Raw genomic sequence first — 26,151 nt, 5'->3', positions numbered from 1 at the left:
ATAATTTATAGATAACTATATGAAAGCTGAGTAACACTGCTGTTGTAGTAATATTAGTTGAAAATATTAATTACACAAGTTTTGATCTCAATTTTGCAGATTTTTTTTCATATTCTGGAGCCATTTTTTTCAGGTGTCAAACAATTTTCTAAGTCCTTCTCAAACTCCTAGTCCCTAGTGAGTGTGCTTTTACTGTCACAGGGTTGAACAGCTCAGACAGCAAGATGTCTGAAGATGAAGACCATCACATGGTTGAGTAAATAAGATACGTGGAAGATGGAATGCAAAGTGTTTGTAGAAAAAATATACAAATCAAGGAAGAAATTGCAGTGTCAATTAATATGATGTATATCAGATGATAGTATTAAAAAGCCAGGTTAAAATAAAATAACTTAATAATGTACATATTTGTCAGATTGTTCACTAGTGATATACTGCTCAGTGTAGGGTGAGAACCACAGATATTATCTTCTGGAAAAAAACCCTTTAAGCCCTAACAGATTCAGTTTATAAATTTCCTCTCTAATAAATGAGGAATAAAATAATTTACAATAAATTAGTTATTTCCTCTTCTGAAGGTACTAATAACACAAATTCAGTCAGAAGATGGATCAAGTTTTTCATACATTTCTCTCATTTCACATTTTTTAAATAAATGAGACTATATTTTGTCTAATGACTACCAGAACAACTATCTGGAAACTGTGCCTTCATTATATGTGAGACAGTATTTTAGGAGATATAGATGTATATTTAGATGGAGATATAAATACATAGCACATATACACAATATTTAATAAGACACAGGAAATGTGGGATAGCTCCAGACTGCTACACCCTATGTTCTGAGCTGCTCCGAAATGCAGTTCCTTTTTTTTTTTTTTCTTAACATCTTTATTGGAGTATAATTGCTTTACAATAGTGTGTTAGTTTCTGCTTTATAACAAAGTGAATCAGTTATACATATACACATGTTCCCATATCACTTCCCTCTTGCGTCTCCCTCCCTCCCACCCTCCCTATCCCACCCCTCTAGGTGGTCACAAAGCACCCAGCTGATCTCCCTGTGCTATGTGGCTGCTTCCCACTAGCTATCTGTTCTAATGGGAGTTCTCTGGGCACAAAGAGCAGTATTTTCTGTAATGAGATTAGAAGAAAGGATTTGCTAATAATTGCTTCTATAGCAACTAAAAATCTTGGAATCCCACCTTTCAGCATTTTGAAAATCTTAAAGGGGATGTTGTCAGTAACAGAAAAATTGAAGACTGATAATGTATTTAAATTAATCATTCTTTAAATTCATCTGCCCATTCGCCTTTTAAATTGATTCATGCTTCTCAGAAAATAAAATATGCTAATCCGTATATCATTTTTCCACTGCGTAGAGCAACTATATCTAAAAACAAAAATACTATTTTACTTTCCTTTACTATATTCCTCCACAACTTGTGGTGTACTTTCATATCTTCTTTTCATTCTGCTAGTGAGATATATATACATATATGTATATATACACATAATATTTAGATTTTAGATATTTGCATTATGCAGGGCAATCCATAAGATGGATAGATGCTTAATAGTAATACCATTGAATACAATTTTCATAATTTTATACTTTAATTATTTTTGAAAGGGTAAAGCAAGGGTAAAGCAAATTCGAAATGAAAAAAGGTGACCAAGCTGGCATTTTTCATTTCAGACTTTATATTTGGACTACTCAGTGGGACAGATTATAATAACAAAATTTTGCTTTTGCAGGGAGGTCAATCTTTGCTTCTGCATTGCCTCATCTCTTTTAATCCCATCCAGTTTATTTTTCATCTCAGAAACTATATTTTTCATCTCTAGGAACTCAATTTGGGTTATTTTTATATCCTCTATATGTCTATTTAACCTTTTTGAACCTATGAAAATTAGTTATAATAACTGTTTGAATGTCTTTGTTTACTGATTGTACCATTTTTCAGTGTCTTTTCATTAATTAATTTTTCTCCTTGTTATGGGTTATATTTTCCTTTGTCTTTGCATCCCTGGTAATTCTAGATTGCATGTCAGATATTGTGAATTTTACTTTACTGGTTGCAGGGCGTTTTTGTATTTTTTAAAATATTTGTAACTTTGCTCAAAGAGGTAGTTAAGAAATAGTTTGATCATTTTGAGGCTTCCTTGTAAGCCTTATTAGATTGCAACTGAAACAATTTAGTCTAGGGCTAATTTGGTCCCACTACTAAGGCTATACCCATTGAATACTCTGTGTATTGAATACTCTAGTTGACGCTGCATGTATTAAATTATATCAAAACATATTTGTATAATCTTAAAGCAATAAATGCAACACATACAAATATTAAAAAAAAATTTTAATTAACTTTTATTAAATAAAACAAAAATGTTTTCTTCTAGTAACTGTAGTATTTTAACATATTTAAATACTGTATCCCTATGAAATTCATTTTGTTAATAAATATGAAAAGAGAATCCACCTTTATTTTTTACAGGTGACCAGGGACTTGTTCAAACACCAACATTTAACTGTATTACACAAAACATTATGCCACTGGTTTTTATGGGTTATCATTATAATTAACAGCTTTATACAACCGTTGTCTTGTGCTGTTTGTTGTTCAATGTCTAAAATTATTGTTTAATATATATATATATTTTACTTTTAGCAGTTTAAGCCAGGAGAGTAAATCCAGTTCCTATTACTCCATCCTGTCCAGAAGCACAGGTCTTAAGTGAAATTAAATACCAAAGAAACAGTTCCAAATTTTACAACGGATCTATCACTGGTTGTTAGCATATCTTCCCACACCCAAGACACCAAGATAACTTCTACTCACTGTTAAAGCTTTATGATGAGCAAAACTTCCACCACTGTGCTTCCTTAACATGTGAGTATATTTTTAATTTACTGGTTATATATATTCTCTAATTATCCATTATTTTGTCCTTCTTTTTGATTAGATATTGATATCCACATGTTCTTTTCTAATAGCTCACAGAAATTTCTCTCATTAACAACACCAATAGAAATCACAATAAAAATCGCCTTGGGGGACCAAATTTATATCACATTACCAAGTTTTTAATTTGCTCCCATAAAACTTCTGCAAAATACAACCACTATCATCAGTATCATTAGAACAAAAACAAGGCATTCTAATCTCAAAAGCAAAATATTTTATTTAACTTAATAAATTTCACATTATAAAAATTTTCTCATAGCAGCATCCTTAATTCCTCAGTATTCACTAATATTGGGGGATTTTTCTTTCAGTTATTTGAGACTAAGGATGATTTTATTCATCTCTACAGCCTGGTACATATATGTACAATGTTTGTCAAAAGGTGGATATTCAAAAAAATTCTTGACTAAATTATGGTAATTCATGTGATCAGTTCTGCAGTTCTTAAAACTTTAAATTACTTGTTAATTCTAAGAGAAAGTCAGATAATTTTTAGAAGGATTTCCAAACCATGCTAAAGTGTCAGCCTTCATTTCCTTGTCTGAGAGAAACAGGATAGAAATAGATGGTTTTAAAGTTCTCCAAGCTTCTGTGTCCTTTATACATCCACAATTTTAATCCTTATCATTTTCAAGATTTGCTAAATTATTTGAGGTGATCCATTCTCTTATTAAAGTTACATATTTTATGGCACATACTGAGCATATTAACAAATAACTTACTGATAAATGACAATGCCCATAACACCAGGTTAATCTGATTTCCATGAAATGAGCTGTAACTTCAAGAATATTAATTCATCTAATAAGGGTGATGATTTACATAATGTTGCCTAAAATATTTCTCTTGATTATTTAAGAGAGTTTTCCTAGGGGTAAATAGCTGGGAAGTCAATAGAAAAAAAATACAACCATGATTAATTTAATTCCAGTCTAAAGGACTCCATATATAATGTATTTGAGAAAACCAAGTCACTATTATAGATTCAGATAAATGGCTGTATATATGAGATATTTTTAATGTAACCCAAATTATAAGAAATAGTTTTTTGGTATAGAAGCAACCACTCTTTTACCTAAAGGAAAATATAAAATCTGAGTTCATTGTAAATTTGCCTCATTGCCCTCTGTTAGTTTGTGCCTGCCCCATCCTTAGGGGCCCAGTTAAGGACTATTGTATCATCCATACATCAGAAGAGAATGTCTGTGTTCTATGTTGATAGTCAGTCTAAACAAATATTTATACAGTTGAGATCAGAGATATAAAATGTCAGTTCCAAATCCACCCATGATGGCACATATACCAGACAGATGACAAAGGTTATAAAGGCCTGTGAAATACTTGAATCATATTTTGCAACCCTTGAAAGAATTCAAGTCGGAGATTAGCAGAAACCAGGCTCAGTTCTGTCCATAATCCCCTTTATCTGTCTTCTAGCCAACAAAATGAAAACCTGAAGCCAAGCTGACAAATAGAGTGTGAAGGGCCTTCTACTGCATTTAAGAAAAAACTGACACTTGCTATAGGTAAAAATTATCTTTTCTATTACTATTATTGTTGATGTTGTTGTTATTCATAGAAATAATGAAAAAAAACCTAAATAACATTATTCTGCTGGATTCTTTACTATATGTAACACAATAAATTAACTCGCTTCATATTACACTGGGCATATAACATGAAAACATGTGCAGAGAACAGAAATCAGTATCTGTAAAGACAAATTCCCCTGTGATAGAGAAATCTATTATTTTAAGTCCAGACAATTAGATCTATTAAGGTGTAAGAGTGTTTCAGTACAGTCCTGCTAAAAGTAAAGCTTAGAAGTAAATCGAAAAAAAAACCGGAAAACTGATGCCAGTTAGATACAAAATATAAGATTATGCTATGTATATGGGACAGGATAGAACTCTGAATGAGGTCACATGTAGGGAAAGCAATATTAGTGACAAATCAACTAATGTCCTTATTGAGCATAGACATTCCAAGAAGGGTGAAGAGTACTGTATATTAGATGTAACACTCATAATATTCAAGTTAGTTGTAAAAGAAACAAGGTAAATGCTTTCAGTCAATACGATAGGCTGAACTGATATTGAGAATCCTTTCTTCCAATCTGAACACACAGTTTGTTATACTTGTGTTTTCTTTTATATGTTGCTTTTACATGTAGGAACACATAAAAAGCAAATGAACAAGCTTACAAAAAAGGGGGAGGATCCCCAGTCTCAGGATTTAAGGGGAAAAAACAAATTCAACATTAGAATAGTGAGGAGGAGTTGAAACCAAGAAATTCAAGGGGGCCCTGGAAATAATAAGCCTTGTTTTTGAGGGCTGGCTTTAAATATTCGTTGTCTTATCAGAAAACAGGTAGATGCCGTTGTCTTATCAGAAAACAGGTAGATGCTGGAAAACAATAGAATAATATCTTCAAAGTACTGAAGACATATAGCTGTCCAAATTAAAATTCTACACCTCTACACCTCATTTTAAAAAACTACTCAAGAACAAGAAGTAAAGAAATTTTCATTCATAGACAAAGAGGAATTACCACCCACAAACTGTAACAACAACAACAAAAAATGATTAAAGCAGTAGCAGCAGCTATTGGAATTGTCTGAAGGCATTAAAAAATATTCTGATGCCTAAAGCCAATACTTTGAGATTTTTTTTTTTTAACCAAAGTGATCTAGGCGGTGTTTCAATAATGGGAGCTTTAAAAAGTTCTCACATAATTCTCATGTGTTTTAGGCAAGATTGGAGACCATTGTACAAAGAATGTCCTTCAGTAAGAAAGAAAATAAGCATAAAAAGAAGTAGGAAGGTGCACTGAACAGTGACCAGCAAAGAAATTTGTAATGTTGGAATGAATCTGAATAACGGTTGAGTGTAAAAAATAATAGCCAATGGGGGTATATACAAAGTCAAACTAAAACACTAGATAATATACTGAAATACTGGAGATCAGATTTAAAATTTGAGGGGTCCATGAACCGCTTAGGAGGAAGATGAGATAATTAGTTTTAGACTTTTTAAAGTTAGAAATATATGTCAAATTTTTCAGAAAACACTAAAAATGAATACTTCATATATGATTCATAAAAAGGTAGACCATAAAAAGAGAATGAAAAATGTGTTTAAACGAAGTTAGTACCGGGAGGGATAAAACATGGAAAAATAAAGGAGAAATAGATCAATAATCACAATACATTTGATCACAGAGACAATAAAAATAAATTCAAAAATTCCAGTTTTTGCTGCTTACAAAAGACATATATAAACTATTTTTAAGATGCAATGCAATACTTCACTCGAAATAATTAATTATATACATGATAAATGATTTTCAAGATTACATGTTTGGCATGATGACATGTATACAAATTTTTAAAACTCAAAGCAATCATGTATTTTTCATGGATTCATTTGCATATAGTAAAAACTTCAAGCATGGATTCAAAGTATTTATATTAAATTCATGATACCAGTTACCTAAGAAAAGGAAAAATGGGACTGAAATGAGAATAGAGAGGAGAGAAAAGAAATGTGTGTGTATCTGTGTGTTTGTGTGTGTGCGTGTGTGTGAACACATGTACAACAGTCAAATATGTGCTTCTTTCACAGCATGATTCACTGTATTCCATCACAATATTAATAAGATTTCATACGATATGGGCATCTCTGCAGAAATTAAAATTGTCACATGCTTATGTGTATTGGGCAATGAGCTCACCTTACTATTTCCATCCATTCTTCAATTAAAATCTAGAAATGTGAATGGGCTGTTAGAATTTAGTTAGTGAGCCAATTATCTTTACGGAACATGCTAGTTATGCATAGCTTTTCCTTGGCTTAATTATGTTTTAAAATAGCAGGCATTCATTTTACATCTTTAATTGATGGCTATCACACACAATTAGTTTGAAATTTCTTATCAATATGCTTGAAATATATTTGGTTGAATCATTGGAGTAATCTTTCTTGAACTTACCCAAAAGTATGTGTTTAGCCTTCCTAAACACAGTGGCACATTTCCAAATACAAAGTAGTTGCATTAGAATTATTCCTAATATGAAGACATTCAATATTTGTGGAAACAAATTTTCTCTTGAAAACTTAGCTTCCAGATGGAAGAAAAATAGGGGTAGAAATGTATTTAAAGGCAAATTTGAAGATGAGAAATCAACATTCACATTCCATAGTGAAAGAAAAAGGGTTAGTAATTACAGAGAGAAAGGCAAATACAGTGCAAAAATTATTGGAACATATTTTGCTCAATTACAAACAAACTTACATGGTAAGTTGTAGCTTCCATTATTGCACCAATTTGTAGCATATTTTAATATTTTCATTTTGAAATGAAAATTTTAAAAAGTCATCTATTGTTTTTTTAGAAAATCTCTAGAGTGGTTGAAGTGAAATAACTTTCAGAAAATGTGTTAAAATGGGGCTACAAAAGACTTAGGAGGACATAAGCTTGGTTCTTATTATTGACAGTTTGCAAATCAGCCATGGGGATACACATTATTTGCAATTTAAAATGAATGACGATTCTATATACATATAGATGCATCTTATCATATTGATTATAAACCAAGTAAAATCTCATGAAATCTAAGTATGTTTGAAAAACTTAAACCTATTTTTATGTTTTTCCAAACACTAGAAAATGAAAGCAATTTCTGTTGTTTATCATTTTCTTTTGGACTCTCTTGGCTTCCTGAAAATGATTATGTCAAGTTATTGGAGAAATATTCATAGGAAGCAACAGAGGCCATGAGAATAGAGACCTACACTGCTTCCTCATTAGAAAAAATAAAATAAAAATTCCTGTCTATCCATTTCAAATTACACTCAGGGATGCTTATAATATAGAATTTGAAAGTTGAATACATGCTAGTTGTCAAGTAGTCAGCCCCGTTGATTACTCATGCATTCCCTCCTAAGTATGTTGTTCTTAGAATTCAGAGGGGTCCTTTAATCACACCCCCCATCTTGACCACTCACATCTCCAGATTTTCCTACTTCACGGCATATTGGTGTTTAACTTATTAAACAAATATTTGTTGAACAATTACTATGCATGCTAAGCAATGGGGATCAAAGATGAATGAATATTCATTTGTCTTTAAGGAGACACAGTCTACTGGAGAGAGGCAGAACTGTGAACAGATGACTGCATAAAGAGGCAAAGTCAAGTCTTATTTATTCAGAGGAAGAAGTCCCCGTGATCAAGCAACAAGTAAAATCATTTCATTGTGCAAGACATGGATTTGTGATTGAAAATGCACAAGCATATTTATCTTATTATCCATCATAGATGATCACCTATTATAATCAGTGAGATTTCTTAATGGCACAGCATCTAGAGGAGGACGTCATGCATGAACCTGTCATATTCAGAAAGTAAGGAAGTGGCACAGTGGGAACAATTGAGGAAAGTAAATAAACATGACAGTAGATTTAAAATCTACTTTAACTGTTCTTACTATTATTAATCTATTTGGGCAAGTAGTAGTTTTCATTGATGTTAGCATTTTTTCATCCACGACTTGAAATCAGACATTAAATATTAATATTATAAAAAATGTTACTAATTGAATTCATTCACAAATTTATAAAAAGAGATCAGCACCAGAGACCTATTTATTGGAAACAAAGTAGGTAGAACAATTAAACTCACTTATAGTTCCTTCTCAACCAAAGTGGACAGAAGTTTTATATGTAGAGGTCAATCCTGGGCCAGAGGCTATTTAGTATTTTCATCAAGTCTAGGATGATAGAAACGCATGTGGATTTAGTAATTTACAGTTCTCTTTAGTTGATAAGACTGATGAATACTTTGTCAAGATCAAAATTCAACATGACCATAATATGACCTTGACAAATTGGAGAAGTGGTTTAAAACAATGCAATTTAATAAGTCTAAGGGTCAGATATGGGCTTTAAAGGGATTGGGAAGGAAATGGAATTTATAATAATGTAGGTGATACCATGCCAGTGAGAATGCATTTGTGTGTGTAATATAATATGTAACAAATAATATTGAGTATGACTTGAGTCAAGAATATAGCAATAGCTTTTTTTTTTCTCTCTCTCACCATGGCATAGTGCTTACTCACTCACAAATATTTCTAACACATTTCATCAAAATTTCATCATTTAATCCTGTATCCCTGCTGATAAAATTAAAAGTAATTCTAAGATATATAAATGAAGAGAAGGGTATAAAGGTACAAATAAGTGGGTGAATATTATGAAATTACTTTGTATTGTGCTTTACAAATACGATTTATGCATTTATCTTGTTACACATTCGTTCATTCATTCATTCATCAATCATTACATATTTATAGAACTTCTACTATGTCCCAGGCACTGCATTAGGTGCTGGTAATACAAGGTGTGGAAAAGCAAGCATTGTCCATATTTCTTAGAGCCTGCAGTCTAAAGAATAGTTACTAATTGTAGTAAATATAGACAGGGTACTATGAGCCATGGAACAGGGAGCCTTTCTCACCTGGAAGGATGAGGAAAGGCATCCCTTGTGAAATGTCTTCTTAACTGATGTATGACGTAGGTAGCCTAAGGGGACAAGGGAGTAAAGGAGTAAGTATTTCTTGCAAAGGGGAAAGCAAGTATTAAGAATTTGAGCTTCAAAAAAGGAATGCTTCACGTTGATATTACAGTCTCAACAAATACAATTAAATTTCTGGTTGTTAATACATTGCATAAAAGTGGAGGAGTGGATTTCTGCCAAAATTAGGGCATATAGTTAGGATTAGAAATGTGCTCTGTGATATCAGTGACTTTAACATTGCAGTGAGACTGGGAGAAAAAAACGTACAAAGAGGCTATCCTCTGGACCCAATGGCACTGATGTACATCAAGGCTTTTGCTGAAGTAGAAAACCTGCTATTGATATTGAGATGCTCTTGAATGAAACAATGACTTCAAATAAGAGCTCCAAACTGAAACTCAGAAAGACCACCAATCTGACATGACTTAAATTTGAACTGCTTCTCAGATAGGCGATTTATACTTTGGGGTAAATGGAAACTGGGCTTGGTTTCACTAATGATATCAATGACATTTTGCTATTAAATTTGGTTTAATATTTTCATTTTACAAATCCCTAACTTCAAAAACTCTCTAAGGGAAAGTAAGGGGAAAAGGATAGGACTAACTTGTTTAGTTACATTACCTTGAATTTTAAATTTAAATTGAGCTGCGCTATCTCCACCAATGCTTGACTAGAAGCCTGCACAGTGAGTAGTTGTAATGGAGGAGATTGGCTCATTTTAATCTGATGGATCTCAAAGAAATTCAGGTAAAACAACTCTCTGCATAGTTCATAGTCAATTATTTATACTTACAGAAAAATGCCAAAGCCTAGAAAACTTTAAATGGTGGATAATCAGCAACATTCACATTTTTCCTTGAGGTTTTCAGGCTTGTACAAACACATTTAGGCTTTGAAAGACACGTTTTGGAACTTTACTGGAGGTATTCTAAGAAATATCTTCATGTTAAAACAATCTCCAAATATTTTAGGAATAACTAGTATCTCTCCGTAAATAATTCATGCCTTAATTAATTATTATCATTGTTAGAAATTAATACTGAAGTATTTCAGAAAAAGATGACATATTAAGAATGTGACACTGCTTCCATGTCGTATAAGAGCATGAGGATATCTCTTATGAAACTTACTGCATTTTGCTACAACATTTTTGTCTATCTTCTCTTCCAGATTACAAGCTTCTTAAAAACTAGACTGTGCACAGATCTAACTTTCTGGCCTACATTTGCAGCACTGGAGACTACTATGGAAATATTAATTCAAAGGATATTTTAGAAAACATTATAGACAGAACTCTACCATAAAAGAGCATATATAAATATAGCATATTTTCTGATGTTATTGAATCATCTTAAGTATTGGTTAATGCAAATTTCAATCTCTAAGGCACTTCTACAACATACCTGAAAAATGATCGTCATCTTGTACTTGAGTGTCCTCACTGAGAAAGAAATTGCAACTCAAAATAAGTTTATTTCATTTTTAGGAAGCTCTAATTGTTAGAAAACTCACTCTTAAAATAAGTTAAAATCTCTATTCCTCAACTTCTATGCATTTTCTTGGTTTTTAAATTAGGGGCAACTTGATCTATTTTTGATTTTACAGCTCTAACATAGCTAAAGCTGGCGTTCAGGTCCTTTGCCCACTTACCTACTCTTCATAATTATTTTTATTAAAAGAAATATATTGTGGTATAATATAAAAATATACTAACTTGAATGTACACTTTAATGAATTTTGACAAATGTAAATATTTTGTAACTCTGTTTCCATCAAGGTAGACAATTTTCCTATTACCCCCCTTTGCAGTTTTCCCTTTCCTCTTTGCAGTCACTCTCTACTCCATCTTTGATACAGGCAACTGCTGATATGTTTTCTGTCACCATAGATTCATTTTTCCTTTTCTAGAAAGTCATATAAACAGAAACATAAAGTACATACTCTTGTGTGTCTAGCTTTTTTCTCAGCATAGCGTTTCTGAGATTCATCCTTGTTGCATTCCTCATAATTCTATCCTTCTACTGCTGTATGATATGACATTGTATGGATATACCACAACTGGTTCACCCATATAAATCTTGTTGGAGATTTTCTGATGATGGCCATTCTGACCGGTGTGAGGTGATACCTCAATGTAGTTTTGATTTGCATTTCTCTAATGATTAGTGATGTTGAGCATCCTTTCATGTGTTTGTTGGCAGTCTGTATATCTTCTTTGGAGAAATGTCTATTTAGGTCTTTTGTCCATTTTTAGATTGGGTTGTTTGTTTCTTTGATATTGAGCTGCATGAGCTGCTTCTAAATTTGGGAGATAAACCCTTTGTCAGTTGCTTCATTTGCAAATATTTTCTCCCATTCTGAGGGTTGTCTTTTCGTCTTGTTTATGGTTTCCTTTGCTGTGCAAAAGCTTTTAAGTTTCATTAGATCCCATTTGTTTATTTTTGTTTTCATTTCCATTTCTCTAGGAGGTGGGTCCAAAAGGATCTTTCTGTGATTTATGTCATAGAGTGTTCTGCCTATGTTTTCCTCTAGGAGTTTGATAGTGTCTGGCTTTACATTTAGGACTTTAATCCATTTAGAGTTTATTTTTGTGTATGGTGTCAGGGAGTGTTCTAATTTCATACTTTTACATGTACCTGTCCAGTTTTCCCAGCACCACTTATTGAAGAGGCTGTCTTTTCTCCACTGTATATTCTTGCCTCCTTTATCAAAGATAAGGTGACCATATGTGTGTGGGGTTATCTCTGGGCTTTCTATCCTGTTCCATTGATCTATATTTCTGTTTTTGTGCCAGTACCATATAAATGCTGGAGAGGGTGTGGAGAAAAGGGAACCCTATTGCACTGTTGGTGGGAATGTAAATTGATACAGCCACCATGGAGAACTGTATGGAGGTTCCTTGAAAAACTAAAAATAGAACTACCATACGACCCCACAATCCCAGTACTGGGCCTATACCCTGAGAAAACCATAATTCAAAAAGAGTCATGTACCAAAATGTTCACTGCAGCTCTATTTACAATAGCCAGGACATGGAAGCAACATAAGTGTCCATCATCGGATGAATGGATAAAGAAGATTTGGCACATATATACAATGGAATATTACTCAGCCATAAAGAGAAACGAAATTGATGTATTTGTAGTGAGGTGGATGGACCTAGAGTCTGTCATACAGAGTGAAGTAAGTCAGAAAGAGAAAAACAAATACCATATGCTAACACATATATATGGAATCTAAGAAGAAAAAAAAAAGGTCATGAAGAACCTAGGGGTAAGACGGGAATAAAGACACAGACCTACTAGAGAATGGACTTGAGGATATGGGGAGGGGGAAGGGTAAGCTGCGACAAACTGAGAGAGTGGCATGGACATATATACACTACCAAACGTAAAATAGATAGCTAGTGGGAAGCAGCCGCATAGCACAGGGAAATCAGCTCGGTGCTTTGTGACCACCTAGAGGGGTGGGATAGGGAGGGTGGGAGGGAGGGAGATGCAAGAGGGAAGAGATATGGGAAGATATGTATATGTATAACTGATTCACTTTGTTATAAAGCAGAAACTAACACACCACTGTAAAGCAATTATACTCCAATAAAGATGTTTAAAAAAAAATCTTGGATATTTTGGTCATATCCAGTTTTACCTATTATGAATAATGGTGTTACACATTTTTGTGAACAAATTTGTGTGACATAAGACTTCATATCTCTTGGATAAGTATGAACTATTAGGTAATTGCTTGGTCATATGTAAATGTATATTTAACTTTAAAGCTTTCATGCTACAAGCCCATTAACAATGTATTCATGTTTCTCTAGGTCCACACCAAAACTTGACATTAACAGTTTTTTTAATTTTAGACATTATAGTGGTATGTAGTGGTATCTCATTATAATTATAATTTATACGTCTTTGATGGAGCAATCTCTAAATATATATAAATTATATATACTTAATATATATGTTGTATACAATATATGTAAATATTTTAATTAATTTTTATTGGAGTATAGTTGATTTACAATGTTGTGTTAGTTTCTGCTGTACAGCAAAGTGAGTCTGTTATACATATACATATATCCACTCTTTTTTAGTTTCTGTTCCCATATAGGTCATTACAGAGTACTGAATAGAGTTCCCTGTGCTATACAGTAGGTTCTTATTAGTTATCTATTTTATATGTAATAGTGTGTATACATATAAAAAATATAATTAGGCACTTAAAAATAAAAGGAAGACATGCAAATAGCCAATAGGCATATATTCATAGATACATATACTTTACATTTATATATATAACATATCCATAAATATATTTTTGCCATTTTCTCCCATTGGATTGTCTTTTTATTTTTGAAGTGTAAAAATTCTTTAATCTGTATATAAGTTCTTTGCCAGATATTGATATTGCAAACATTTTCCAAGTTTGATCTTTCCTGTTGATTTTCTTAATTTTGATTTTTATTCAGCAGAAATTTCCCTTTCCTCTGTGGTTGTCACTGCCTTGTCAGGGTTGGGTTCTGACCCCTAGTCGTTGGAGTAGAGGCCGTCAGATCTGTTTCTTAGCTGTGTTTCTGATCTGCGGTGTGAGGTCGGGAGGACTGGAGCACTCCCACTGGGATAGAAGCCATTGAGTATTCCTCCTCTGGAGGTGTTCACCTGTGGGTGTGCTCTGTTTTGTCTCCTTTCGCCCATTGTGTGGGCTTACAAAGTACACGGCTGTTGGTACTGCTCTCAGTCCCACCTTAACCATGGTTATGCCGGCAACTGGCCCTGGTGACTCAGGCATCATTTTCACCAGGCCACTGGCCCAGATCCACTGAGGTCAGGTCCCAGGACTGCAGTAATTATGTACCTGGACCCACTATGTGAGATATGGAGGCAGCTCAGACTCTGGCCTGGCCAAACCCCAGCATGTATGTGCCCACAAAACCCACAGCTGCTAAAGCCAGACCTGTCTCAGCTGCAGGAGCACTTGTCCATTGGGATGTTCCCAAGTGCTGAATTTAGGAAGCCATCAGAGGAAGTGTAATGCCATGATTTGCACAGCCATGAGGAGAGATTTCAGCTCTTCTTCCTTAGTTGCATGTTCCCTGGAACTCAGCTGTGGTTTCAGCCCCATCTCTGCATGTGGGCCACCCACTGGCGTCTGCTCCCAAGGCTGCTGGAGCACACGAGCTTGTCAGGCAGGAGGATGTAGAAGCAGCAATCAGGGCAGGCAGGCTGCCCAGGTGAGAGTGTGCTGGGTGGCTATGGGATGTACGAGCCTGTCAGGCAGGAGGGAGTCAAGGTGGCAAGCTGGGCAAATGGGCCACCCAAGCAGGAGAGTGCTGAGGTGATGATGGCTGGGGGCATGTGAGCCACTCTGGCAGGAGCCCTTCCTAGTGCCTGTGGAGGCAGGGGCCGGTGTGTGAGGAGAGAGGCTGCAATGGGGGCCCCGCCCTTTGTGCATCACTCAGCAGTGGCACTTTGCTTCTATGCTGGTCTGGGCTTCCTCCAGGAGCATTCCTTGTTGTGGAGCTCCTCACTCCTATCCCCTTGAGCTGTCTCCTCACAGCCAACATCATTCCCCTTCCTGGGTCTGCTCTTCAAACCCCACATTCCAACACTCAGCCCCCGTGTGCACCAGTGGTCACCAGTGGCTGGGGCATGCAGAGCTGTGGCCAGACCATCTGTGTAGGCCTCACTCTCTCCTGCCTGCCACAGACTGGCTGCTGCACTGTTCTCTGAGCCACCAAATTTCTCCTTCTGCCCCAGCTTCTCTCCCCGCTGCTTCCCCAGATGCGGGAACCTCTTCTCACCTTCAGCTCCGCTCCCCCGCCCAGGGTCACAGGTCACGTCCCACTTCATCTGCTCTTCCTTTTCCCTTCTTCTTTCTTTCGTCCTACCTGGTTACGTGGGGATCTTTCTTGTCCTTTCAGGTGCCTGAGGTCCTCTGCTAGTGTTTATCAGGCGCTCTGGGAGAACTGTTCCATTGTAGATGTTTTCTTGATGCATTTGTGGGGAGATATGAACTCCACATCTTCCTACTCCTCCGTCTTCTTGACTGACTAATCAGCAGTTTGAGTTTTAAAAGGCCACTTTTCCCCCTTCTTTAACCTTGGTTTCAGGTTCTACCTAATTTAGCTAATTAGGCTCAGTCTCAGGTCATTGTGGTCTGTATTTACATTTCTGATTTGTACCGATTTGCAAGACAAAGACAGTTGCTTTTAATTCCCCAAAGAACTGGCCTGTCACCTAAATAATATTGAAAGACTGATTTGCCCAACTACGTTTTCTTTAATTTGCTTTTCTGTATCAGTGAGAAGATTTCCAACTAGACTGAAATTTCAGAATTCTATAGTCTAGAACTTTATGGTTTAATTTATCATACCTTCAAAACTTGCATAAGGCATTCAACAAAGACCCTCTTTCTGAGTGCACAGATTAGACCCAGAGTAAAGTCTCCATTCTTTATTTTTATTATCCCTTAAATATCAGCTGTCAGTTTTTACTTTATATTGTATAGGCTCAGGTAATCCCACTGGTTTCCTTTAGTATGTTTAATTAATATTTCCTTCATATGCCGTCTTATAATATCAAGCAGGGGAAGAATTCGCCAGTGAAACATGTCTATCCCACACAATATAATTAGGCAAAAGAGAGGTAATTATCTTATACAATGCCCATTTAAACATACCAATTTTTATAAAGACTCTGGGGTCCCCAGAGAGTGGTTGAGCCAAGGGACTCAGGCACTTTTGTCAATCTTTTAACTTGATTAATTGGTCTAACTTTTGCCCCAAGTAATTGTTGGTCAGGTATCTCAGTGTAATTTTACGTGTATAAAATTTATATGTAATAAAATATACGTATTTTAAACTGGGGTAAATAGGGCAGACTTGTTTGGGTCTGGCCCTTTAATGTTGATGACAAGTAGGAGATCCCTTTGGCCCATCCAATCTTAGGTAGTATTGTATCCAATCTTTGATTTATCTCATTAATGTCTGTTTTATTTATCCCACTTTAAAATAACCATCTAAAGATTTCTTATTCATTTAGAAGTCCCTTTAAAATTTTCACCTTGTTGGGAAAAAGTTTTTAGACTTTTCCTTCAGTTTTTTTCCCTGTTACTTAACCTAATTAACAATAATTATTCTAATGTTTTTATTAGCATCTGTAAGACCCATTTAGGGGAAGCAGAGACCACAAATAAGGTTTCCCAAACCAATTTTTTGGGTTTGTTTGAAACTAAAGGAGTTTTTAGGTTAACCATTATATGTCTAATTTCCCACATTTCCCCCCCATAGGAGCCAATGAAACAGCTGTTTATAATGAGAGCTCTCTAAAAATTTACCAATTTAGAAGTTTCTCCAATTTGAAGGATCCATGATCTGCCCATAAATGAGGTATACCTTAATAGTGACTCAAACCAATAAGACGCAAGAGGCTTCCCCACAAAAGAGTGTAAAGGATGCTGTCTAAATAAGATCCAGAAAGTTTACTCCCAAAAGTAGTTTAAGAAAGTAATGGTCTTTGTTGTACAGGCTGACACAATGAAGGTTAAGATGGCAAAAAGCCCCTGAGAGTCGTACAGTCAGACAAAAGACTGCTCAGAATCCCAGTCTATTTGACTGGCTGCCAAATGTACACCATATAAGTACTTTTGGATGGTAGTGACCAAGTTCTCAAAACACACACACACACACACACACTCTGAAGAATATCAGAACACTTACATTTCAAAGACACAGGAAGAGAAATGCAAGTTTCCCCTAGAAAGCCTTTTGTTTTTTTGAAGTCAGAATTCTGAAAAGATGTTTTTATCAAGCCAGCTTTTTCTAACTTAACTGCATATGCAATAAAAGAGTCCTATCTTAGTCATTTTTAGGGCAAGATTTTCTTTAAGTCCCAAGTAAGTAAGCACTTGTAAATGTAAATTTTGTATGTACATAAACCTGGCCAGGATATCCGTTGGAGGCTGGAAATCTGTTGTTCCTTTTTCTTTTGTATTGAAAGCTAAGTTCCCCATTCTGAGTTCAATTTGTGAAGATCACTTTTATTTTGACAAACTCTATTAAAGTAGCCAATTCAAGGAAGACAGGTTAGTCTTCCACCTAATTACCCAGTCCAACTTTTACTCAGTGTCTTTCACCTGAGCAAAGTCTCCCCAGTCTTTCAACTGAGGATAAACCACACAGTGTCTAAACTGAGCAAGATCTTCCCAGTGTCTTTTAAGTGAGGCTAACCCACTTGAGCAAAAGTCTTCCCAGTGTTTTTCTACTGAGGATAAGCTCTCAGTGTTTAAACTGAGTAAAAATCTTCCCAGTGTCTTTCACTGAGGGTGACCCAGGTACTTCTTCTTGAAACCAAGTTTCAAGGATAACCTACTACTCAAGAGAAGAGTTTAACACCACTGAATAAAACTTAGGATCATCAACCAAAACTGGAGATCCAAGAACCAGGAGATACTCACCCAAATTTGTCTGGACACTCTGAGAAAGCGGACAGGCCCAAGAAGCCTCTGCTGGCGCCAGGACTCTGGATCCTCATAGAGTTCAGGCAAAGAAGAAAAGTCTGCTCTGGGCCCCTTCATTGGTTGCCAAGACTGCTGACTGAAAAATATGCACAACCCAAAAGGAGAATTATGTTTTATTTGGCAGATTTTCTGAGGACTTAAGCCCAGAACACAGCCTGTCAGATCACTCTGAGGAACTGCTCAGAAGACCTAAGGGAGGAGTCAACCAAAACCAGGTAGTCAGAACATCAAAAGATTACTATTAATTAAAGAAAACTAGACATCTCAAGTTAAGGACTGTAGCACTTTTCTATGTATGAGAAGATGAAAGAATCTGGGCTCCGTGAAATCATTCCTTTGAGATGCACCTTAACTCTAGAATCAGTACCCTGTTTTTCTCCATCCCGAATCCCCTCAAGGTGCTCAGTTGAGGGTTCCTGCTTTGACGTCTGACTTGATGACTGCAACATCCTTTGTCTACGGATATGGCAGGGAATATTTTTCATCCACGGGTAAGAAATTGAGGAGAAAATTAACATAATTCAAGATATAAAACCATTACAATATTAAAAATTCCCAAATGTCAAACAAACATAAGTACCCTTGACCTGTAAAATGGAAGATGCCAAAGAAGGGGAAAAAAGAAACACTAAAGAAAATGTAGAAAATAAAGCATAAAATAAGATGGCAGAAATCAATAACAGTAGAACAATAATTAAATAAATCAAGGTAAATGTTATCGTAAGATTTTTAAATTTCAAAAAAAACCCCCATCAAACAAAACATATTGAAAATACAGTCATAGAGAAAATTTAGAGAGCAAATATGAATGCAAAGAAGACCTGTTAGGTAGTTAGTGAGACGTTAGCAGCAAGGAGGTGACAGTGGTGAGAAAGACAAGAAGAAATTGAGTCACACGCAGCCACCTGGGGACCCTCCCTTGACTCCACCCAGAACGGGAGAAACTATGGTCGGGTGGTGGGCAGCTTATCCTGATAAAGAGAGGCACAGTAACACCAGGGGACTTCTCCAGGCTGTGCATGCCCAGACCAGACAGGCGCATAACCTATAGTAAATCCAAACTCATTATACCATAATTACAATAAATTACATGTGGTTTTGCCCCTCACCCCACCCAGTAGGAATCTCTTGGAGATTCAAGGATGAGAGCATGTGCAGCAGAAAGCTTGTTACATAGCTCAGGACTGTCAATCAAATAATGATCCTTGTCACTCACCCCCACCTCTCTGCAAAATGCTCCTTAAAAGCACTCGTAAGCCTTTCTAGGAATGCTGCTTTCAATTTGCAGAAACAGTACACCCATCCCCCCCCCCACACCCTGAGAGTGTACCTTTGCTTCGATATACTTTGCTTTGGGCCTGCTTCACTTCGCTGAAATAGCCTGTTCTCAGAAACAGCCTGCTCTTTCTCTCTCCTCTCTCTCCCTCTCTGAGAGTGTACCTATGCTTAAATAAACTTTGCTTTGTGCTTAAGCTTAACATGGTAGTTTGCGATCCTTTGCTTACTATCATGGAACCAAGATAGCTGGTCCAGGCCTTCCACTGACCTCCTCGGTTGAAGCTATTTTGTTACAAAGCATGTCCACATGGTGACAGACCTAAGTCTAAATTTTGATAAAAGGTTGAATTAAGGTGAGAATATCATATGGGAGGAAAAGACTGTAGGAAAAATAGTAGATGTAGGAGATATGTTTGTGAAAGTGCACATTCATGGCAATATAGCCAAATAAACTCACATGCTCACGTTCCCACTAAAACTGTATAAAATTATGACCAAGAAGCAGAGAATACACATTATTGTAAAGCCCTCATGGGGCATTAAGACATATTTACCATGTGAATCCTTCAGTGAATCTTGTGTTACTGCTAAGGGATAGAAAGTGGTGTCATAAGGGAATTTTGTGTAAGACTCAAAGCTCCCTTTCTATATGGTTCAGGCTGGACTTGAAGCTTCAGGGGCCTGGGAGGATGGGGCAGGAAAGGCAAGGCACACTCAGAAAAGAGAATACATACATAACACACTAGGAATATCTGAAGAGGCTGCTCAAGACCTGGCTCAGCCCCAAGGGTTTGACTCCTAGTCCTACTCTTCACCCTACAGCCCGTTAGGGTCAGGACCTTGGCTCCCCTAACCCATTCCTAGCTTCCGGGTATAGAATGAGTGCACGTCTGAATGTTAATGTTCTCTCAAAATTTACATGTTGAAATCCTACCTCTTAAAGATAGGAGGCGGGGCCATGCAAAAGTGCTTATGAGCTTTCATGAATGGGATTAGTGCCTTATAAAAGAGACTCCAGAGATATCTCTAGCCTCCTCCCATCATATGAGGATACAGAGAGAAGGCTCCAGCTGTGAACCAGGAAGAGAGCTCTCACTACGAGGTGGCCATACTGGTGACTTGATCTTGGGCTTCCCAGCCTCCAGAACTGTAATAATAAATGTCTGTTGTTTTTAATCTACCCAGTCTATGGTATATTGTTATAGCAGCCTTAATGGATTAAGACCACATATTTCAAAATTTATCTGGAGAGTGGGGACTGTCTTATCGTTGCAAACTAAGAAGTTGGGTTGAGACAACATATGAAAGATTTTTTTTTAAGTAGAAAATTATGGATTATTGGATTTGAAAGTACTAGATTGGTTAAGGAAAATGAGTACGTGTGTGTGTGCGTGTTTGCAGTGTGTCCCAAAAGTTTTTGTGCAGTTTAAAGATTTACTAACTCCAGAATTATAAACACTATAAACTTACAAAAACATCATTTGAAGGTTTAACTGTTACCAGATGCAAGTCTGTGTGCCTGATGCACAGTGAGGCTAAATACTGAAACATCAGAATTTGGAGCAGAGAAAGGTTTACACAGTGCCATGCAAGAAGACACGTGGCTCATGCCCAGGAAAAACCCCAAACTTCCTGAAGGCTTTCAGCAAAGCCTTTTTAAAGGCAAGGTGAGGGAGGGGCATGGCTAATTGTTGCAAATATCTTGGTGTTGGATCCTTTGTTCTAGCAGCTGGCCAGATGGGTCAGATCCTGGTCAGGTCACGTGTTCCTGTAAACCTCCAACAAAACAATTATTATTCTCTGTTCTGCAACTTTTTATCTCCATGAATGGGCTCTTAAAAGTCAGAGCCTTAGCAATAGGCTATCCTGTATATTTCAGGCTATAGGCAACATTGTTTTCCAAAAAGTGCAGAGCCAGCCTGGGTCACAGGGATGGACAGAGTTAGCTCCGGCAACAAAGCATAAAGATTAAAGTAAAAAAGATCTAATGTGGAGTCAGATTTGTTCTTCCCTATTACATAACTATTTATCATTCTTTCATACTTATGAATTTTGAAAAATAAATTATTTTAATTTTTGTGTGTAGTTCCCTCTGATAGAAAATGAGGCAAAACATACACTATTCAAAATTCACAAAACTAAATAAGTGTAAAAGAAATTCAAGTTCTATCCCTGGGTTTACACAAGACACAAACATGATGTGGGAAAGTTGGAGCTGAGGACAAAGGAAATCCTGAGTAAAAATGTCTGTGAAACAGCCAGTCTTCCAGGGTCAGCTTAAGATGTTCAAGAGTTATCAAATTGGTGGGCCTCAAGTAAAGGTCTCTAATGGATGAAGGAACCAGGTTCCAGATGCAATGAACAGAAAATTGGCTAAGGTCTCTCTGACAGGATGAGAGTAGTTGGAAGGAGGGATCTGGAAGCCCCAGGAGGGTGCAGGTGTCTGTGGGTCTGGATGGGAAGGCGGGGCAGTGATTCAGCCTGTTTCTCTTATTGCCCCTCCCCCACACTCAGGAGCCCTTTGTGACAAGGCCACAGCTCTGTGATGCAGGCCTGGGGTTCTGCCATCAAGTGAACTCCCAGTGCTCTGTTGCCTGAGGGCAGCAATGCAATTCAGAAGATGGAGAATCTCTTTTCTTCGAAAAACATTGTTGCTATCTGGCTGAGATGCAGCCCAACTTCCTGGGTGATTAATATCATCCTTGGGTTCCTGTGTGGACTGGTGCTCTTCCTAATGTTACTCCCCTGCTTCCAGAGTAATCCATTCTTAGCACCACCTAGGAAACATAGAAACATCAGGAAGGTAAGAAACCTTTGGCTTAATCCCAGCAGAGATTATCTCTTTTTTTCTTATTCTTGTTTCCACTTTTCTAAACCACCTAGAGAGACTCCTGAGATGGGAACTCTCAGAAAAGTATAGAACATCATCCTTCTAGGGAAAAGCCAGGCCAGAGAGGGGTTAGAGTGGGCATGAGGATTTCTAGCCTAAGATCGTAGACCAGGAGTTCAGGTATGGTAGAGGGCTCCAGGGCAAGTCCCAAATGCAGTGACTAATAATGGTCAAGGACTGGATTACTAAGAGTTCAATCTCTGCAGGAAGGCTGACCCCTGAGCCCTGGTTCACCAGCCACCTACCCACAGCGGGTGTCACAAGTGAGACCTTCCTCTGTGTTGGGGCTGAGCCCCTGAGAGCCTGAGAGAAGAGGCTGGAGTGGAGGTCTGGCCTTGGGAAGCAGAATCCTATCTGACAAAGCTCACGTGGACATTTAGGTCTGAGAATGTGTGTGTTTCTTGATCAGAGGAACAGTGACAGAAGAAATCTATGGTGATTAAAACTTAAAAAATCCTTCTTGGGCTTCCCTGGTGGTGCAGTGGTTGAGAGTCCCCCTGCCAATGCAGGGGACGCGGGTTCGTGCCCCGGTCCGGGAAGATTCCACGTGCCACGGAGCGGCTGGGTCTGTGAGCCATGGCCGTTGGGCCTATGCGTCCGGAGCCTGTGCTCCGCAACGGGAGAGGCCACAGCAGTGAGAGGCCCGCGTACCGCAAAAAAAAAACAAAACCTTTGCACGCTTCAAAGAAGAAAAACTGAAAATATTGTTATCCACTTTAAAAATAAGTAAAAGGGGAAGAAAACCCACAGAGTTTTAGTTAAATGTAGAAAGTCATGTTGTTCATGAACACAGCTTGCCTAGATAGAGGACAGTGAGAGTTGGGTGTTCGCCCCTCATTTTTTCTTCTCTCTCAGCATCAAGTAGAGCTGAAGGGGAGGAGCAGGAGTAGGAAGAAAAGTGGATCTTTGAAAGGTAAGCCTTTGCCATTCAGCCCTGCGCGCCCCCGAGAGTTAGCTTCCATCTCTCCTAACCCTGAGGGCCCAGCTTCACGGTCTCTGAGGATGCCAGTGGCAGAGCTTATTCCTCAGGAAACAGAGCCTGAGCCTAATTAACGTGGAAGCACTTTGCAAAGGACAAACCCTTTTCAAGTGAGACTTACCATCACTGTCAGGGACATGTGGCCTTGGACACTGATACTTGGGCTCCAGAGTCTAATCCTCCAAAGATTTCCCTTAAAGGGCCATTGCACTCAGCCTCCTGAAAGACTCTTAGGCCTCTGCCTTCACCACCATGACCCAGTCTCCTGATTTCCAGCTTGCAGAGATTGCCTGGAAGAACTGGAGGGGACTCACAACCTGGTTTCACTTCTGCAAAGGTAAAGAATCTTTCCCCTTCTCTCCTGGGTCGTCCTTCCTCCCAGAGCCTATAATGTGACCCCAGCCCTGGGAGGGGGAGCCATGGGAGGGCGTGGCTAAGGCCCTAGAGTGAGGGAGAGCAGGAGCTTTATGAAGTCAGTGTGGGGGCAGAGGAGGGTTCTTGGGCTGCAGGTGCCCACCCCTGCCTGTCCTGTCCAGCCATCCTGGCCCCATCTGCTCTCCTACAGCTGCCTGGGGAGGCTTCCTGGCAAGGACAACTTTCATCAGCTCTCATGTCAAGACCCTCCTGGTGAGGCGTGCAAAGCAGTGCCTGCTGGAGCCTGTGGAAGACACTGCTTGAAGGGTCGGGAACCCTGCATGAACACCTCCTGTAGGGTTTCCTTCCTTGATCCAGACACTCGAGAGGTGCTGGAAGCACATATTATACGGTTTGGGGTAAAGCACAGGTGGACCCTACCCCTCAAGGTCCTCAAGGCCATAAATGTCTTTAAGTTGAAAAAGTTCCAACCCTCCACCGTTCTGCAGTTTGCCTCTTCCCCTGCAGCTACCTGTGTGTCTGGGTCCCACTCAACAGTCCAGTTTGCTGAGTTCCTGGAGAAACCTCCTCAGGCTCATTCAGGAGAGAAGGTGAGAACAGAAGAGTCAGTTCCTACCCTGAAGAGGCCTCTCCTTGTCCCCTCAACTGTGTGTAAGGAAATCCAGAGTGCCCTGGGAGCGATTCCATCTGGTGACTGCCATGGGCCCTCAAAGGCTTCTCTGACTGGACAGGAGGGCAGGCCACCTTCTCAGTCCCTCACACTCAGCCTTGTGGGCAGAACCTGGAAGAGTGAGACTGTGGAATGGGTCAAGAGGGACAGCCTAGAGCCAGGTCCAAGTTCAGCAATGGTCAGGAATGAGCCAAGAGAGGAGAGTGGTGGTCAGGCCTCAGGAGACCCCTGCCATAGGGTAACAGTGATGGAGGTGAACTTAGGATCCCAGTCTTTGAGAGGTGAAGAGGCCAGGGAGGCTGTGGAGGCCAAGGAGTCTCCTGCTCTTCAACCACAGTCTCGTGTTATCTTGGAAACCAAAGTGTTGACAAAATCCCAAACCACAAATGTACATATGAGGAGTTTAGAGGTGCCAGGGGCCAGTAAAAGTTTCCTACTACCTAGAATGTCTGTTTTCCAACATCCAGGTGAGCCATGCCTTAACATGGAGGTTGCTAGTGAGTTTAACTCCAAAGTAAAGGTACAGTCAGACAACCAGCTTCAGGACTTTCCCAAACACAGGTTCCCTGCTGCAGACAACTTGGCTTCTCAGGTGCCTCAGTGCCATCCCCAGAGAGTCCCCACCAGAGACAGGTTAGCTTCCCAGGAGCCAAGTGGCCTTATGGAAGCCCAAAGGAGCAACCTAGGGCAGCAGGAGCCCAAAACTTCAAAACTCCAAGACTCACGGAAGAGCCAGAGCAAGATGATTGCCCCTACTTACAAAAGAGAGGACTGTAGGGGGCATAAACCAGGAGAGCATGAAGAAAGGTTTAAAGAATTAGGGACCTCTCAAGCTGGAAGTATGCGCCACCCTGCCCAGGTCAGGGGAATAACGGACTCTATTGGGAGCAGATGTCTCCAGCGCATGCCAGAGAAGAAACATAGCCCTCCAGAAAGCCTCTTCAGAAAAAGGATGAGGCTATTTTTAAAGTGGATTTTCCCCAAGAAAAAAGTCAATGGTCGAGATGCTCTGCAAAAAAAAAAGCCCATATCAGCCACTGCCCGGAGTCACGGATCAGTCAAAAGCAGATCAATCTTGAAGAGTGAGACTGCTGAGGGTCAGGCACGCATGGCAGCTGTTGGACAGATCCTAGAAGAAAAAAGAGCAATTCACCATGGACTTCATGCCACAAAGTTAAATGAACACAAACTGGAATTCCAAGTCCCAGTATGTGGGTGTTTCTGCTACCATAGGCTTACCTCCTACCCAGAGCAAGGGAGAATGATGGGTTATACAGCCTGTAGTCATAAAGCCACCTCCAAGGGCCAGAGTTGTTCTATGAGGGAAAGGAAAGTCAGACACCAACATAGTTTGAAAAGTGTAAGGTTCGAAGATGAGCAGCTGGGCCTAAGGTGCCTCCCATCCTTGCCCCCCAAGAAGGGTTTGTTTCCAGTTAGTACCTGCCAGTATGGGCCAAGGATTCCAGGTGCCCCAGCCCGCCATCAACACTGTCCAAGGCATTGTCATCTTTGGGGAGGTGTCTTGCCTGGTCAACAGTAAAATCCTTCTTTAGTCTTCCCTTTAGTAGGAAAACATGTCTCCAAGTAAAAATTCAGTCCATGTAGAGAAAATGATTTTCTCATTAGCACATCCAAGATATTTAGTGTTCCCCAATACATGTATATATATATATTTTTTTTTTTTCCTAATAAAAGCATAGTGTAATGGCTGCTGTCTGTGCTGTGCACTTTGTCTTCTAGAAGGGATGGGCATGGAGGGAGGTGGACAGTAGCATCACAAGCTTGCTCCTTGTCTCGTGTCCCTTCATTGCACCTTATAATACTGTCATTACACAAACCAAAATTACTCTAACAATGAGACGGGAAAAACCTATGAAACCC

At 38.4% G+C, this 26,151-nt stretch overlaps 1 protein-coding gene and 1 long non-coding RNA gene across 7 annotated transcripts in view; one reads left to right on the top strand and one right to left on the bottom strand.

Moving 5' to 3' along the window:
- The first annotated feature begins 2,746 nt into the window (after positions 1-2,746).
- LOC308609975 (spermatogenesis-associated protein 31A6-like) lies at positions 2,747-25,926 on the top strand. 6 transcript variants are annotated; one of them, XM_081259245.1, is made up of 8 exons: positions 2,747-2,897; positions 4,410-4,498; positions 8,106-8,378; positions 14,030-14,225; positions 21,871-22,159; positions 23,102-23,159; positions 23,502-23,562; positions 23,791-25,926. In XM_081259245.1, exons 5-8 carry the CDS (start codon positions 21,977-21,979, stop codon positions 25,808-25,810), a joined length of 2,322 nt encoding a protein of 773 aa, XP_081115371.1. In that variant the 5' UTR covers positions 2,747-2,897; positions 4,410-4,498; positions 8,106-8,378; positions 14,030-14,225; positions 21,871-21,976; the 3' UTR covers positions 25,811-25,926. The 6 variants fall into 6 exon arrangements, with proteins under 6 accessions (XP_081115371.1, XP_081115372.1, XP_081115376.1 ...); XM_081259246.1 differs by lacking the exon at positions 14,030-14,225; XM_081259250.1 differs by lacking the exons at positions 14,030-14,225; positions 21,871-22,159 and having other exon boundaries at positions 23,426-23,562.
- Positions 15,811-26,151, bottom strand: part of LOC308609976 — a 31,185-nt gene continuing 20,844 nt past the window's right edge. The window contains exon 3 of the long non-coding RNA XR_014014382.1: positions 15,811-18,154. This is a non-coding gene — a long non-coding RNA (uncharacterized lncRNA). The remainder of the gene's footprint in view (positions 18,155-26,151) is intronic.

This window comes from Mesoplodon bidens (assembly GCF_964165515.1).
Source record: "Mesoplodon bidens genome assembly, contig: HAP1_SCAFFOLD_555, whole genome shotgun sequence".
Lineage (NCBI taxonomy): Eukaryota > Metazoa > Chordata > Mammalia > Artiodactyla > Ziphiidae > Mesoplodon > Mesoplodon bidens.
Note: the sequence above shows the minus strand (reverse complement) of the source record. Positions and strands in the feature narration are given on the sequence as shown.

Bases quoted from the DNA above. Each gene is read 5' to 3' on its own strand.
- LOC308609975 (XM_081259246.1), top strand. From the start codon at position 21,977: ATGGAGAATCTCTTTTCTTCGAAAAACATTGTTGCTATCTGGCTGAGA. The intron at 23,160-23,501 runs GTAAGCCTTTGC...CCTGATTTCCAG, and splicing joins GAAAAGTGGATCTTTGAAAG to CTTGCAGAGATTGCCTGGAA. The intron at 23,563-23,790 runs GTAAAGAATCTT...GCTCTCCTACAG, and splicing joins CTGGTTTCACTTCTGCAAAG to CTGCCTGGGGAGGCTTCCTG.